Below are 17,795 nucleotides of genomic sequence, written 5' to 3'. Positions count from 1 at the left end.
TGGACAGATCTTTATATGCCTCTATCTAAATTTAACAGGGTTTTTGAGCAAATATCCATCAATCATTTAAACTGGTTAAATTATATACTAAAGACTTAAAATCTTAAAATACAGATTAAATATGCTGTAAAATACTGGTTAGTGGCGATATTGTTTTATTGCTAATTGCAGAGAAAATGTTTTTTTCTTTTTATAAAAAATACTAAACCACAAAGAATTTTTTTCCTGATTTTTCTTCATGAAACCTGACCAAAATTGCTTAGATTGACTTGCACAAAATTTATCTACAGATATCAAATACCAAATTAAGTGGACTGAATACCTAGTCAAAATCTTCCTTCATTTATTAATTTTTTGAACAGCTTTATACAGACAAGAGTCACAGGGGGTGCTGGAGCATATCCCAACTTACTTTGGGCCGGAGAAGGGTGGCCACCCGATTGCAGGTGTTACGGCTGTCAGCCTGGGTATACATTCTGTAGTAGGTTGTGTTGTTTTGTGTTTTTTTTTCTGCAAGTACCTGGAGCTGTGGCTCCACCCCAGTGGCAAAGCCCTGCCCAGGCCAACACAGCCGTGACTACTTCCCACTCATCCCTACTCCAATCTGCACCTTCTTGATGAGTGCCGTGGTGTTTGCCGCCCAAGTGCGATCATCAGAGATTTGGACGCCAAGGAATTTTAAAGTCTCTACTTGCTCCACACATTTATTGTTAATATACAAGGGCGATAGAGCAGCCTTGTTGCGTCGGAAGTCCAGGATGAGTTCTCTGGTTTTGGAGACGTTCAGCGCCAAGTTGTTGAGAGCGTGCCACTCGCTGAGTCTGAGGACCTCATCTCTGTAGGCCGTCTCATACTCCTCTGTGATCCGATTTCCTTCCCAATAAGGTTTAAGAATTTTCCGATAAGACAATTGAATTTCTTGGGGGGAAAAAAACAACATCTAAAATTCTGTCCACCACAGTAATAAAACCAACCGGAAGAGGAGAGTGCACAAAGAAGCCGTATACCAAAGATTTACTGTAACAACTGTATTTTTCTGGACAACAGGGAAGTACGATTAAAACATTAATTAGGGGGAGGCTTTTTTGGTTTAATTTACAAAAAAAAGGACTATGGGTCGTGGCTCATCTTTTTTCCTCAATCATCCAATTTGTTATAAAACCCTCAGAGATGTGATAGATGGATGTGAAGGTTTGTGAAGGAAGGGTTCCTTGAAATAGTTTTGTCTTTAATTTCCTGTAAAGCACATTGAATTTGCATGTGTATAAAACGTGCTATACAAAAATAGCTGTGTTTTCTCAATACAACACACTTCTGATGACAAAGCTTTATTACAAAGCTAATACTTGACAACAGTATACGACAACAGTTGCAATTCCTTATATATCATCGCCGTGACACATTACTACTTTCTCAAGCAGTAAACAAAAATATAGACACAAACAAGATGGCAAATTAGAAACAAGAGTAATGATGACATAGCCAGGTCTGGAATGACACTTTCTGAGTAGATTTGGGGTCAATGTGTTATGCGTGCAGAGCGTGGTAGGACCGAAATGCAGACACAATGACAACTCTGATGGTGGCGATCTCTCTTGCGGTGTACAAAAAACAGAGCAAAGGTACTCTTGAGCAGCATAGGCAGGTTGGTAACGTGGGGTGGGAGTCGAGCGCCGTGAAGTCCATGGGATAATCCAAGGCGAAGGTATAAGATCCGTGAAGGACATTGTAGTTGGTCAAGATCATCAAAATTTAATTCCATTGAATCTTTTTTTACTTATTTTTGTGATTGTAGGTCACAGTGGAGTGAACCAACTTGGAGGTGTCTTTGTGAATGGGAGACCTTTGCCTGATTCCACTAGGCAAAAGATAGTGGAATTGGCTCACAGTGGAGCTCGTCCATGTGACATATCCAGAATTTTGCAGGTAAATACTAAATACATTAAAAACAGCTTGTTCGTGATTAATAGGCTAATTACTATTAGTTACTACATCATGTTATGAACACTGCATTTCCATTTCTTTAATAGCTCATTAAAATAATCTGAGTTTACTATTTAAAAATTACTTGAATGCCTACTGTTGCCTTGCAAGCAAAAAATGGGCTCTGTCGACAATTATGCAGTCACTTTTACAATCATCTAGCAAACATTATTTCCGAGAAAACATTTGATTGTATGTGCTATCTTGTCCAGGTATCCAATGGATGTGTGAGTAAGATCTTGGGCCGGTATTACGAGACTGGCTCTATTCGTCCCCGGGCCATCGGAGGAAGTAAACCCAGGGTGGCCACTCCAGAAGTTGTGGGCAAAATTTCCTTGTACAAGAGAGAATGTCCATCTATCTTTGCCTGGGAGATACGAGACAGGCTCTTAGTCGAGGAAGCCTGCACTAACGACAATATCCCTAGTGTAAGGTTTTATTTTAAGTTCCTTTCACAGGATAGCAGTGGCGGGCCGTGCATTTCACACCTGGGCCTTCAGTAGTGCTACATGTGGATCAATTCAACCCTCAAAGTATATTATGTCTATTGGATTGGATTGGATAACTTTATTCATCCCACATTGGGGACATTTTGTTGTCACAGTAGCAAGAGGGTGATGATGCAGAAATAAAATCTTTTCTGGAGCTACAGCTGCGAAACAAAAAAAATCAATAATAACTTTAAAAATTTAAATATTATTTCGGAAAATAGACACATTTTACTCAGCAAAAAATATTTTTATTTATACACAAAATCCATCCTTCTTTCTTTCCTCAAGGAGATTTCAATTACTCTGTCGTACAGACTACACGTGCGTTTCAGGTCCATCAAGTTCTTTTCTATCGCCATCAAAGCTAATGCTGAAAGTCTAGTCTGTCCTATTGTATTTTTAGCATAAGTTTTTATTCTATCTAGGGCTGAAAATTTCCATTCGACAGAAGCAGTGGACACGGGGATGGTCACTGCCAAACACACTAATGTGTACAGCTGCTCCATGCTCTCCTTCAGATTTTTCTGCTGAAGGAAGTCAAGGAGATCAGTGGGAGATTTTCCTGCAAAATCATCCATGGCATTCATCACAATCAGTTCTGTTCTTAGCCGAGGCAGATCGAAAAGTGTTCCGTGGCTTTGCGCTAAAGTAGAGAAGGCTGCATTTGGGAAAGATTCCTGGTATTCCTGAAACATCTGCGAGTCGAAGAGGGAGAGAAACCTCATTCTTTCGTGGTCTTGAAATCTGGTCCGCGTCTGGCAAATAATATTGTCCAGAATCCTGTCGTGAACTTGTTGGTAGTGCACACGAGAATCTTGCGCTTGACCTCTTTGTGTGCTTGGAGCACCCGCACTGTGTTCGGTGGCCTCGTAGATTTCCTCATATCGGCTCCTCTCGCGTTCAACTGTGTCACAAAACTCCTTTACTCTTGCAAGACAAAACTGGACATCCAGTTTGTTGTTCTGTAGTATTGAAAAGAGCATGTCTGAATGCTCAAAAATGTCATTAAATGTGCGAAGAAAAAAAACTAAATTCAAAATCATCCAGACGTGCTTTAAATCCATCAGCACACCGCACAGACTCCTCGTCGTACTCGTTATGATGCTCCAGGATGTGATGAAACAGTTCCTTTAGAACAGCTCTCTTCTCAAATACCAAATTGACCACTCTGGATGCGTACTCCCACCGTGTTGGTGCCTCACGGGGCAGACGCTGCTGGCAGATTTCATCCAGCAGCTGTGTACGACGAGGTGATCTCGAAAAAAATGCAGCAAAGCTATTCAGGTGAGCAAAAAATATTTTGCATTCTTTAAGCTTAGAGGCCCCCTGAGTCAGTAGTAATTGAGCAGATGGGCATAACAGTGTATAAATAAAGCTAACAGTACTCTTTCCTTAACTTTAGCCTGCACCCCATTTAATCCAGAAGACATGACCGGTGCACCGTCATAACACTGTGCCACAACTTTACCCAGACATTCATTTTCCACCGAAAATTGAATGATGAGACCTGCAATGTCATCAGCTCGCTTCCCACTGGTAACATTTCCAAATCTGACAAACCGCTCCTTGACACCTTTGCCCGTGATAGAACGCAGAAACAGTGTGAGCTGTGCTGCATTACTCGCGCCTGTCGTCTCGTCCACCATTAGAGGCAAATAGTGCTTTTATTATTTCGCTTCTGATCCCTTCCTCCATCACTTCAGCAATAGCAGTGATCAGGTCATTTTGTATTTTGCCCAACGTGCCACTATTAGTGGACAGGTGGTAATATAAATCCGTGTTTTCTCAGCAATGTGAGAAATAAATTCCACATAATTTCCTTTGTTTGGGGATGCAGCGCTTTCATCGTGTCCCAAAAATATTACACAGTCTATCAAACTTTTTAAGATTTCCCTATTTTTCTTTACCTTTTCGCTGTGGCGCTCAGTTTCCCAGCGCACTTGCTCGCTGAATTGTAACTCCACTCAGGATTCTCCAAAGGATTTGGAGCGCACCGTTGTTTGTAAGTGTCCGGCAGAGCTTTGGTGTCTCGTTGCTGCTTTGGCTAAACAAGTCAAATTTGCAAATCCAATGTTTCTCAAAAACACCATGTCGATCTGTGGCAAATAACAAGCACTCCCAGCAATACAATTTGCAGTGTTCCTCGGAGCCCGTGAGCCAGGGATAGTGCTCGTAGTCACCGAACTGAAAGTGGAGCAGACATCCCTTTTCCGGCTGTAACAGGCTTGCTAGTTTTGGAGTTTAACGCCCTTTCTTAATGATGTTAATTTTTTCTGGAAAATTCCATCTGGAAAATGGCTTTGCCAGCAAATCTGCAACCAAATCCATTTGTTTTCCTGCGTCAGCCATTGTAGGTGGAATTTGCTAGGTCTGGCTGGCCCACTCTGGCCCGTCTACTCGATGACTAGCCAATCATCGTTGGTGAAAGCGATGACGTATCCTTGCGCCAGCGAGAAGGCAATGGCATATACCTATGCCTGCGAGAAAGCATTGTGGTGCTGTCAACTCGAAATCTGATTGGTTGAAGCAACAGTCTTACCGACGCTTGTTTAATGCAGCAGAGCCTGCAAAACTGATTGTGAAAGCCTTGAGGCAGATTTTTGATCCTGGAAACAAATAATGGCTGAAAGGATATTGTTTAAATGATGCAATATGAAAACACACATCTGGAAGCAGTGCCACCAGGGGGAAAGCAATGAAAGGAAGCTAACAGAGAATTTGGAATTATTTGATAAGTATTGATGGACAAAGTATAATATGTGATTAAGATATTTCTTAGGCCACATTTAATAAGGGGAGTGGTTAAGTAAGGACATTTTGGTGAATTAGACAGCAACACAGGCAGAGAGACAAGTTTTGCGCAAATGTGGGATGGTTCATTCATTTTTTATCCTTACCAAATATTCTGGGTGGCCCGGTGCAGCGAGATTTTGGGGAGTCAGCCACACAGCTCTGGGGCCCTGGGTTCAAATCCAGGTTACGTCCACGTGTGTGGAGTTTGCGTGTTCTGCTGCGTGGGTTCTCTCCGGGCACACCGGTTCCCTCCCACATTCCAAAAACATGCATGGCAGGCCGATGGGACACTCTAAATTGCCCTTACATATGGGTGTAAGGGTGCATTGTTGGCCGACTCCTTGTGCCCTGCGATTGGCTGGCCAACGATTCGGGGACCGATATATATATATATATATATATATATATATATATATATATATATATATATATATATATATATATATATATATATATATATATATATATATATATATATATATATATATATATATATATATATATATATATATATATATATATATATATATATATATATATATATATATATATATATATATATATATATATATATATATATCTATATATATCTATATATATCTATATATATCTATATATATCTATATATATCTATATATATCTATATATATCTATATATATCTATATATATCTATATATATCTATATATATCTATATATATCTATATATATCTATATATATCTATATATATCTATATATATCTATATATATCTATATATATCTATATATATCTATATATATCTATATATATCTATATATATCTATATATATCTATATATATCTATATATATCTATATATATCTATATATATCTATATATATCTATATATATCTATATATATCTATATATATCTATATATATCTATATATATCTATATATATCTATATATATCTATATATATCTATATATATCTATATATATCTATATATATCTATATATATATATATATATATATATATATATATATATATATATATATATATATATATATATATATATATATATATATATATATATATATATATATATATATATATATATATATATATATATATATATATATATATATATATATATATATATATATATATATATATATATATATATATATATATATATATATATATATATATATATATATATATATATATATATATATATATATATATATATATATATATATATATATATATATATATATATATATATATATATATATATATATATATATATATATATATATATATATATATATATATATATATATATCGGTCCCCGAATATATATATATATATATATATATATATATATATATATATATATATATATATATATATATATATATATATATATATATATATATATATATATATATATATATATATATATATATATATATATGTGTGTGTGTGTGTATATGTGTATGTATGATTTTGAGTGCGGATGGTCGAGTGTCTGTGTGCCCTATGGCTGACTGACTCGGGTGTAGTCTGCCTTCCAGCCGAAGTCGGCTGGGAAAGGCTCCGGGAACCCCCGCAACCCTTACAGGGATTCATGGCTTGGAAGATGAATGAATTTGAATAAAGATTGGAGTTATTTTACCTCCAGTTCTTTTTAGAATAAAAATACTGTATTATATCCTAACGTGAAATTGTGTTCAATAGTCATGTAACCTTCTTTTCTTTAGGTTTCCTCAATAAATCGAGTACTAAGGAATCTGGCCAGTGACAAGCAGCAAGTAACAAATGATGGGGTATTTCGAAAGCTAAAAATTCTCAATGAACAAGCCACTTGGGTCGGACGCAATGGGTGGTACCCTGGGTCATCACTCAGTATCACAGGTACTCCTTGGAAGTTCCAAAAAGGTATACATTAGGAGTTGACTTTTTTGAGAGACACTTATTAACATGATAAATTCAAATAAATACAGATAGAATAATTCTTCCTTTACAAAGGCAATGATGCTCAGTTCGTATCAACACCTTAAGAGGGACTTTTTGTGCTCATTAGTTTGAAATTAATTAGTCATTGTCATCGGTCACAAGATGTGGAAAAATATAAAAAGTGTACAGCCCGTATTCAAATAATTTGATAAATTACACAAACATTTTTTACTTGCTGTGTAAAACAGACATGTTGGAGCTTGCAGGGGCTCTTTTGGCAACAGGACAAATTGCCGTGGGAGCAGCCTGTAACGTGCCACTCCTACTCCATGCAGCAGCACTTTGGGATTACAAGAGTGGGATTAAGTCATCAGTCTATAGAATGTTTGTGCCGCTGGTTACATATATGTGTCTATCAGAGAGAAAATATGTGGTGCCTGGTGCCATTTGTGTCTGTTTCTGCCCAACTGACTGGGACACTGATTAATGGCCTTATTCTTGTCTGCATTTTCGGTCTTCTGGGAATAATGAATAATTAAGATCAAACCACAAATGACATGGCCTCCATTGGGAACTAGTGTAAGGCTCCAATTTGTTTAGAAATTGCATGTTGTGATCAGGTGAACTGCTCTTTATTTTGGATCCTACCATGATAAATATAATTTCCAAGACTTCATTCGTATTTTTTTAGAACAGAAAAGGATTTTTAATAAAAGAAATTGAATAGAACTGATGATTTAATTGTAGAGAGAAATAGGAATTCATGAGAATCTGGGTGCTTGTCAAAGTGGTGGATAATCACATAATTACCGACAAATACTAATTCATATTTATCGTTGTAGGAAAAGCAACGCTAGAAGGAAGTTTAAAAGAGACATTCTTTGTTTCAGAAAATATGTGTTTGCAAGCAGGAGGGGAAAATACAGTATCAGCTAATTCCAACAATGAAGATTCAGACGAGACACAAATGAGGCTTCAATTGAAGAGGAAACTCCAGAGAAACAGAACATCTTTCACACAAGAACAAATAGAAGCACTTGAGAAAGGTGTGCATCTTCTAAGATGTAGTTTGTACTACTTTTAATCAACTTATCAAGTTGTGCCATGTATTAAGGTAGCCCAGTAGTGCGAGTTGTTAGCGCGTTGTCCTCAAAGCTCTGGGGTTCTGTGTTCAATTCCAGGTATGTCCACCTGTGTGGAGTTTGCATTTTCTCCCCGGGCCAGCGTGTGTTTTATCTCTGTTTCCTCCCACATTCCAAATACATGCATGGTAGGCTGATTGGACACTCTGAATTGCCCCTAAGGATGAGTGTGTGCATGGCTGTCCGTCTCCTTGTGCCCTGCTGGCCACCGATACACGGACGGACGTTTGGTCGCCGGTCAAATGTACTTAGATATTAAACTCTCTCTCTCTTAGATATTAAACTCTCTCCCATGAATATAATTTTGAGTACTGGCTTCAACAGTAAACTCTCTGTCACCATTTAACTGGCGACCAAAAGACCGGTAACCAAAAGGGAGCAAAAGACCGGCGACCAAAAGACTGGCGACCAAAAGACCGGCAACCAAAAGACCGGCGACCAAAAGACCGGCGACCAAAAGACCAATGACCAAAAGACCGGCGACCAAAAGACCAGCGACCAAACGTCCGAGCACCCCGATACAGGGTGTTCCCCGCCTCTGGCCTGAAGTCCGCTGGGATAGGCTCCAGCACCCCCTGTTACCCTAATGAGGATAAAGGGGTTCAGAAATGTAATGAAAAAAAACACTTGCACTTTACCAATTGTTTGCAGTAGTGTTTTATTTTCATATATGATAAAAATTGAAAATAAAAGGAATTTTATCCCATTCTTTGCTATCCTGCATTTGTACCATTTTCATGGACAAATATTTTTTAATAAAAGCCTGATTGGAATAAAATGGCGTATAAGCATTGGCAGGAAAGGAAATGAAACAAAAATGATTGTGGAAAAAAAGGATAAAAAACAGTCAAAACATGAACACAACTCATTTGAAATGTGCGCAACTGATCAATCCCACTCAACAAAGACTTTTATTCTTAAGCGCGAGCGTTGGTTTATTTTTATTTTTAATCAAACCGCCGCACCTGAAACCACTTATTCAAAGTCAAAGTTGTCGCTGCAGGATTCCGTGGAAGTGATGCCGACACTTTAGTCAAGAAATCTACAATCCATCCACAACTCGTCACGTAACTTGCTTGACGCTTCCTGTCAGTCTTTGCATAACTATTTTTTGCCATCGGACATCTACCTCTTCCATGACGTTAGCCTTACATCTGTAGCAATTCTGTTGTCTTTTTTCATTCTCGAAGCTGGTTTAACACCTTCCTCCATGTGCAAACCATGGATTCGTTAATGTTAAAATGCCTCAATGCAGCTCGATTTCCATGTTCCTTCGTGTAACAGTTAGTTTACAGATTTTACTGTGGTTCATAAGCGTGTTTCTTTGGAGGTCCCATTTTCAGGGTCAAACGCATAGTTTTTCAAATTGTTTTCTTTTCTTGTCCACCCCTCTTTCTACATGCATCCTGTCATCATTATTGTCAGTCTTGTGCAGCGTATCAGCAAGAAATGCACCCAGACAGTCAAGTGTTCAGGGTCATACAGCTACATCTATAAAATATTGCATTTAGTACAAACACAAGGCACACCAACTGCTTTATTTTAGAGAAAGTATTATACCTTTAAGTGCATCTTGTTTCATCTCATCTTGTCCCGCTTTATCCGAAGTCAGATCACGGGGGCAGCAGCTTCAGTAGGGAAGCCCAAACTTCACTCTCCCCAGCCACTTAATGCAGCTCTTCCCGGGACCCCAAGGTATTACCAGGCTAGCCCGAAGACATAGTCTCCCTAGCGTGTCCGAGGTCGGCCCCGTGGCTTCCTCCGGGTTGGGACATGCATGGAACACCTCTCGAGGGAGGCGTCATGGGGCATCCTGATCAGATTCTCGAAACAACTCATCTGGCTCCTCTCCACCCGGAGGAGCAGCGGCTCTACTCCGAGCCTCTCCCCCACGGATGAACAAACTTCTCACCTTATCTGTAAGGGAGAGTCCTGACATCCTGTGGAGGAAACTAATTCCGGCCATTTGTATCTGGGATCTTGTTGTTTCGGTCACGGCCCATAGCTCGTGATCATAGATGAGGGTGGGAACGTAGATCAACTGGTAAATACAGAGCCACACCATTTGGCTCAGCTTCTTCTTCACCACGACTGACCGATGTAGAGTCCGCATCACTGCAGACGCCGCACCGATCCGCCTGTCGATCTCCCGTTCCATTCTTCCCTCACTCTTGAGCAAGACCCCAAGATACTTAAACTCCTCCACCTGAGGTACACGTGATCCCTCAGGGCATTCAACTTTTTTACGACTGAGGACCACATCATCTGCAAAAATCAGGGATGCAATACTGAAGCCACTAAATCGGACCCCTTAATGCCACGGCTGCGCCTAGATATTCTGTCCATAAAATTTCTTAACAGAATCGGTGACATAGGGCAGCCCAGGCGGAGTCCAACCCCCAATTGTCATAAAGGGACCGGACCCCACGTATCATGGGTTGGGGAACCCCATACGTAATACCCACCACAAGATGCTCGGGGAACACGGCCGAATGGCTTCTCCAGGTCCACACAACACATGCAGATGGTTGGTTGGGCAAACTCTGGGTTTTTGCCATGGAGACGACCAGAGCCGCGTGCCGCTTAGCCACCCGGTACCCGTCAGCTGTCTTTGGAGTCCCATGGGTCAAAAGGGCCTGGTAGGACTCCTTTTTCAGCCCGATGCCCCCACCATCGGAGCCAACTCACCACCAGGTGGTGATCGATTGTTCACCTGAGTGCCAAGGCATGGGGCCGTAGGGCTACTGACACAACCACAAAGTCAATTATCCAACTGCAGCCGAGAGTGTCCTGGTGCTAAGAGCACATATGTACATCCTTATGCTTGAACATGGTGTTCATTATTGTCAATTCACGACGAGCACAGAAATCCAACAAGAGAACACCACTCGGTTTCTGTTTAGGGGAGTCGTTCGCACCAACCACTCCCCTCCAGGTCTTGCTGTCATTGCCAGCGTGGGCATTGAAGTCACCCAGCAGAAGATGGGGGTCTCCGAAAGGAACGTTCTCCAGAGTGGAAGAGTGTCCAACCACCCTAGAGAGGATTGATATCAAAACCCAAGCTGTGCATAGAGGTGAGCCTGACTAATCAAGCCGGAATTTCTCGACCTCATACACTAGCTCAGGCTCTTTCCCAACCAGAGAAGTGATATTCCACGTCCCAAGAGCCAGTTTCTGGACCCGGGGATCGGACCGCCAAGGATCGCTCCTTTGGCTGACGCCCAGCTTCCGAGCGCACCCAACCTCTTTGGGCCCTCTCATAGATGGTGAGCCCATGTGAGGGGGAACCCACGTCCCCTCTTCAGGCTGTGCCCTTGGGTGTAGGCCCAACCACCAATCGCTTGCCAACGTGCCCAGAAGCTCCCGAGTGGGGCCCCGGTAACCCGCGTCCGAGCAAGTGAAATCGTAGTCCATAGTTCTTTCTCGTCTTCTGAGCCATTCTTCATTTAGTCCCTCACCTCAGACCAGTTTGCAATGGGTGACTGTATGAGGGGCACAGGGCCCCAGACAACATAGCTCTAAGGATCATTGGGACACACAAACTCCACCACCACGCTAAGGTGATGCCTCGTCGGGGGGTAAGTGCGCCCTATTGATGTGAACTACGGTACTGTTTGATAAAATAATTTTCACAAACTGGTGTATTCACAAGCCTAAAAACTGATTTTGATAATCATCAGTTTTGTTAATTATGGGAAGGTGTGGCAATAAACTGACCAAGAATTTTGTGTTACTGCAGAATTTGAGAGAACTCACTATCCAGATGTGTTTGCCCGAGAACGTCTTGCCAACAAAATTGACCTACCTGAAGCACGTATACAGGTATGCCTTTTGTTCTACCGCTTCCTACTACTTCGTCCTCATTTTGTAAATGTCAGTTAGTATAGTGCAGTGCTTCTCAATTATTTTCTACTATTCGCCCCCCCCCCCCCCCCCACTTCCCACCGTGACTATAAATAAAATCATTTTATAAAATTGTTTTAAGTACAACATTTTATCCTTATTAACATTAAAGTAAAGGAAAAAAAGAAATAAATATAGTCAAACTTACAAAGAATAACTTTATTAAATCTTGTTTAAAGTCTGCAACAGAAAAGATTTTAAGTGCATCAATGCCTGAAATAAAAAATAAATGAGAGCGCCACTGCCAGCTACTGTAGTAGATGCGCAATTACACTTTATACTAGTACGGCCAAATAAAATCCTGTTCCCAGGGTTACACGGAGATGAGTCCATCTCCTTGCCTGACCAGTTCCAATCCCTGCCTCCCTCCAACAGTTGAGCTGGTTTTATTAACAAAGGGTCATGTGACCTAGGTACAAACTTAAGGCGAGAAGAAGTAGACAAAGAAGTGGGTGTCGTGATAGATGACACCCCTTAACTAAAAGGTGTCATGATGGAAGTTTCCACTGGGTCATGCAAAATTCTATTCTAGTGACTACACTATATAAACCAAAAGGCATAATAATAAGCATAAAATACATTCATACTTCACATTTACATCTAAAACGTCTCATATCAAGGGCACACCAATGATATTACACAACATCCCAACCCATGTGAATGTAAAGGAGGGAGAAATCTGATTGACTGCAGACTGGTTTAAAAGAAAGAAATGCACGAGTGTTTTTCGGCTGCGCAAGATGAGTTTTAAAACGATTTATGTACACAAAATACAATTCACACACAACTTCTGATGAATTTGTGTTCGGTTGTCAGATGTGTTTACCAATCCCAAAATTCATGCGTCTGTGATCATCCCCACCACTGTCGTATCGCCTGCAAATTTGACAAAGATGTTCTCAGGGTGTGTGGGTCCGCAGTCGTATGTGTAGACCGAGTAGAGTAGTGGACTCAGCGCACAGCCTTGGGCTGATCCGGTGCTGACCGTTTGGGCAGATGAGAGGTGGCAACCCAGCTTCACGTGCTGGGTTTGGTTGATCAGAGAGTCCTCAATCCCGGAGCATGTGGAAGGTGGGAGCCCCAGGTTGCCCAACTTGGGGATAAAAATGTCCGGTCTTATGGTGTTGAAGGCTGAGCAGTATTCGATGAAAAGCATTCTGACATAGGTCCCTCTTTTCTCAAATTGGCTTAGTACAGCGTGGAGGACGGTGGTTATTTCATCCTCGGTGGATATGTTCAGCCGTAATGTGAACTCGTCATGGATGAGGGGAAGACAGGCTTTGGTGTGTTTCAGTAGCAATTTTTCAAGGAGACAATACAATATTTATGTGATCTACTTTCTTCCATTTATAGTTTACATAGTTTTCATATAAAGCGGCCCAGGTAATGAGTAGTTGGCGCTTCTGCCCCACTGTTCTGGGGTCAAGAGTGGGATCCCAGGTCGATCCTCAATTTTTGGAGTTTGCATGTTCTCCCAGGGCTTGCGTGGGATTACTCCCACATCCCAAAAACATGCAGAGTAGGCTGGTTGAACACAAATTGCCACTAGGTATGAGTGTAAGCCTGAATGGTTGTCTTTCTCCTTATGCCCTGCGATTGGCTGGCCATCACTTCAAGGGTGTCCCCCACCTAGTGACTGCAGTTAGCTAAAGATCAGGGTGATAAATTAAATAGCGTCCAAATAAAATCAAACAAGTAGAGTAGTAGACTTTTAGGCCTCTGCTAGCCAGAGACTGGAACATTTTAATTGTTTTTGACAAACTGCACTTTTCAGGGGGTGCCTTGTGACCATGGTTCAGAAAATGAATGAATAAAAGGTTTCCTTACATATATAATTTTACAAAATATACCCGCATGCGAAGATATTTTGCAGTAGCGACATTGTCCTTCTCTGTTTTTCTATTTTATGAAATTCATAGGTTTGGTTTTCGAACAGAAGAGCAAAGTGGAGAAGAGAGGAAAAGTTGAGAAATCAACGACGTCATGTGTCCAACTCTTCCAATCATGTTCCCACATGCATCAGTTTTAACACCAGTGTTTACCAATCTATACCCCAATCTACTACACCAGGTACTAATGAAGACAATTAGGATTTAGTTGCTTTGTTGTTTACACATTGTGTGATCAAACGTTAATTAACCTCTAAATGCTTCCTTTGCTGTATCCCGTTTTGGGTGCTAAGTTTTCTTGTTGATTCGCTTTTAAATATAAATCTTCAATTTGGCTCGCACTCTTGTTTTATCAATGATGTAACAAGAATAGCAAGTTAATTTTATATTGATTGCTGTAACACAAGACCGAGGGGTGAATTACCAGGCCAAGCACAGATCCAGAACCATATCTTTCTATACAAGTAGTTTTAGGCTGGTGTTGGAAAATGCAAAGACACGTGCAAGCATTCGAAAGACAGTTTCTACTACCTGGCTCTGAACATAGTACCGTCAATAGAAGTGGATCATCTAATGTCTTTTCTTGCCCAATGAACAAAAGGCACTGTTCAAGACTATGCCAGACCTACCTGTTATCGTTTTTTTTGTTTAGTTTTTAGTTTTTCGGGGTCTGTGTGGCTGTATTGTAATTAGTTATGCTGTAAAATTAGAAAAAAAGTTTAATGCTTCCTCTTTCTACTCTGGGGTATTTTGTATTTTAGTGTCTTTTGCATCAGGATCTGTGTTGGGGAGGTCCGATTCAGTTTTGTCCTGCACCTACAGCTTACCGTCCATGCCACACTTCAGTATGACTGCCAGCCTTCCTGTGCAAGTAAGACTTTATTATGACTGAATTAAATTGAATTGCTTTTATTGTGATTTTACAAGTATACTGAAATCCTCCCACATCCCAAAGACATGCAGGGTAGGCTGGTTGAAAAACCCTAAACTGCCCCTAGGTATGAGTATGCGCATGAATGGTTCTCCCTCTCCTTGAGCCCTGCGATTGGCTGGCCACCGATTCAGCGTGCAGTACCCTTCACGACCCTTACGAGGATAAGCGGTACAGACAATAAGTAAATAAATAACAATGAGGTCCATCATATCCTTCAACACAAATGGGGCTGGTGAATGATGTTTGCTTAAGTAATTGAACTGTGTCAGAGAACACCTTAAGAACATGGCTGAGAAATAGAAAATGTGTCTCCATGACCTCAGCCCACACCAACCAAACATCACCTCAAAACTTTTCCACACTCTCGCAGAAGCTGCTCAGGGGTTTCCAATATTTGAGGATCCTGTCAATAGATGGAACCATGGACAGCCACCTTGTAACAAGCAACATTTTTCAGCAGGTGGTTAAATTCCTCTAAATCCAAAACTGGACAGATTTCCCTCCGCTGTGTTTTGAGCACTGCAACGTTGAAAATGAGGTTGTTTGCTGCACATCAAGTTTTATTGTGGCTGGTTTCTGGCTCAGTCAGTCTGAGTGCCCCGTTAATTTTGTGGTGGCTCAAGTTCAAATCCCGCTTGTATGCATAGTGTAAAGAAGGCAATCTCAAACTTGTGCCAAATCTGTCACGCGTAGTGACTATTTTGCTTCAGTGACCACTGAGGAAATTATAAGAAAAGTCAGTCTGTCAGTCAGTCAGTCAATTTGCCGGTACAAAAGTACCCTGATTTAATTTAAATCTTTGGTGAACACTGTCGTCTATGCCGTAGGTAATGCCTGCATGGTATGCTCCGTATGCAGACATACAAGACGACTTTTTAAATCCAAACCAGCTATTTGCAATTTGGACATGAGCACTAAAAGCAAAACAGTTATAGAACGTCACACAGGAATGGGGAAGCAAAAGGAAGAGTCGTCATGCCCAAGTACAACCATTGTTTTTTTGCGTTCTCTGATGTATCAGTTGAAAAATAGATTTTAAGTTTTGTTTTTTTATTATGTGAGTGATGTGAATGTGAACAATCTATGGCGCTAGGATGTCTTGACACAGAACTTTTACTTTCACTCTTCCACATATCATCCCATTAGCTGTGGAGGAGTCAGTAGAAATCTCTCTGCTTGATTTCACATCACCATCTACAATTCTGAGGACGGGTTATGCCTTAGAGCCAGGGTTAAGGAATCTATGGCTTTGAGACACAAAATCTAAAGCTGCTGTTATTGCTTTTTTAGAACCCTCGTGACGATAAAGCAGTTCAGAAAATGAATTAATGAATGAATGAATGAATGAATGAATGAATGAATGAATGAATGAATGAATGAATGAATGAATGGATGAACATTGACAGTGTAGCTCTCAAGGAATAACATTTGAAAATATGTTTATGGGTCTTTCCGTCAGCAGTTATTTAAATTTTCAAAAATGGCATTGAAAAAATGTCTTCATGACAACTTTTGCTTTTGTTTCTCCATCCTTGCGTGTCATTCTATGGGTGCTTCGCTTTTACTGCCTTTGTCAATATCACACAGACAAAGATTGAAAAAAAACGGGAGCATCAGGACTAATACCTTGTAGCGATGTGGGCTGTTACATGTAGGGTGTCACGCAGGACGATCCGACAATGACTAACCATTTCCATGGTGCTTAAATACCATCAGGAAGTAATCAAGGATTGTTTGCAGCGGCTCTAACCTGACGGCAGACAGAAGGGACAAACGAGCTGCTCCTGACAGTGCCTCCCCTCTAAGGAATCGATTCTAGACGTCCTAATGCCGAATGTCGATGAGAAGTGAAAAGCTAGCTGCACCGTTAACATCGTCCGGGGGGCGTCCCCGCCAACCTGTGACGAGACAAGGGAGTGGCCGGTCCGGCGGGCATCAGCACCGGCCCGAGACAAGGCGAGGGAGTAGCCGGGTGGGCGGCCAACCGCGCCGGCCGGCGAGGAGGCGTTGGGGTAGCCGATCAGGCGGGCGTCCGTGCCGGCCCGAGACAAGGCGTGGGAGTGGCTGGTCCAGCGGGCGTCCGCGCCGGCCTGAGATGATACGTGGGAGTGGCCGGTCCGGCAGGCGTCCGCGCCGGCCGGTGACAAGGCATAGGCGAGGCCGATCCGGTGGGCGTCCCCACCGGCATTTGGAGAGGAGTGGGAGTAGCCTTGCCCGCAATGTCAAACTTTCGTGCTTGAACCACGTGTCTTTTGACTGATTTACAGATTCTATTCTCTCACTGCTTCTCTTGTCGCATGCACTCCAAATTTTTGCATTTACAATATTTGACACAAAAATCATGGGTGCGCGGGCTTCATACAAAGTACGTCCTCATGGGTTAAGTAGATTTACCGTGACCCCAGAAGTTATCACAGGCTTACTGCCTCCTGTCTGCAATCTTCTATTTAATGGACATCACACTAACTTTATTGAAGTGTGAGTACATCCATAAATGTAATAAGTAGTAAGGTATTTGTTATCACAAGCAGATTAGATTATTTCATTTTCTGAACCACTTATCTTTACAAGGGTTGCAAGGGGTGATAAAGCCTATCCCAGCTGACTTTGCCACAAGGCGGAGGACACCCTGAATTTGACGGAGAACCATTCATGCACACAGTAATACCTAGGGGTAATTTATAGAGTCAATGCTGGTGTAAATCTTCTGAAGTAGGATTACAATTTCATTACAGTAG

General features: G+C 41.1%; 1 protein-coding gene across 1 annotated transcript in view; it reads left to right on the top strand.

Annotated features, from left to right (window-relative positions):
- Positions 1–1,662: 1,662 nt before the first annotated feature.
- Positions 1,663–17,795, top strand: part of LOC144193173 (paired box protein Pax-6-like) — a gene marked incomplete at its 5' end in the record, with an annotated part of 28,564 nt that continues 12,431 nt past the window's right edge. The window contains 8 exons of the mRNA XM_077711967.1: positions 1,663–1,705; positions 1,796–1,926; positions 2,196–2,411; positions 6,994–7,147; positions 8,080–8,235; positions 12,071–12,153; positions 14,154–14,304; positions 14,885–14,994. Of these exons, the coding sequence (XP_077568093.1) occupies positions 1,663–1,705; positions 1,796–1,926; positions 2,196–2,411; positions 6,994–7,147; positions 8,080–8,235; positions 12,071–12,153; positions 14,154–14,304; positions 14,885–14,994 (1,044 nt within the window). The remainder of the gene's footprint in view (positions 1,706–1,795; positions 1,927–2,195; positions 2,412–6,993; positions 7,148–8,079; positions 8,236–12,070; positions 12,154–14,153; positions 14,305–14,884; positions 14,995–17,795) is intronic.

Source organism: Stigmatopora nigra, unplaced genomic scaffold, assembly GCF_051989575.1.
Source record: "Stigmatopora nigra isolate UIUO_SnigA unplaced genomic scaffold, RoL_Snig_1.1 HiC_scaffold_141, whole genome shotgun sequence".
Classification (NCBI taxonomy): domain Eukaryota; kingdom Metazoa; phylum Chordata; class Actinopteri; order Syngnathiformes; family Syngnathidae; genus Stigmatopora; species Stigmatopora nigra.
This window is presented reverse-complemented; position numbering and strand designations above follow the sequence as displayed.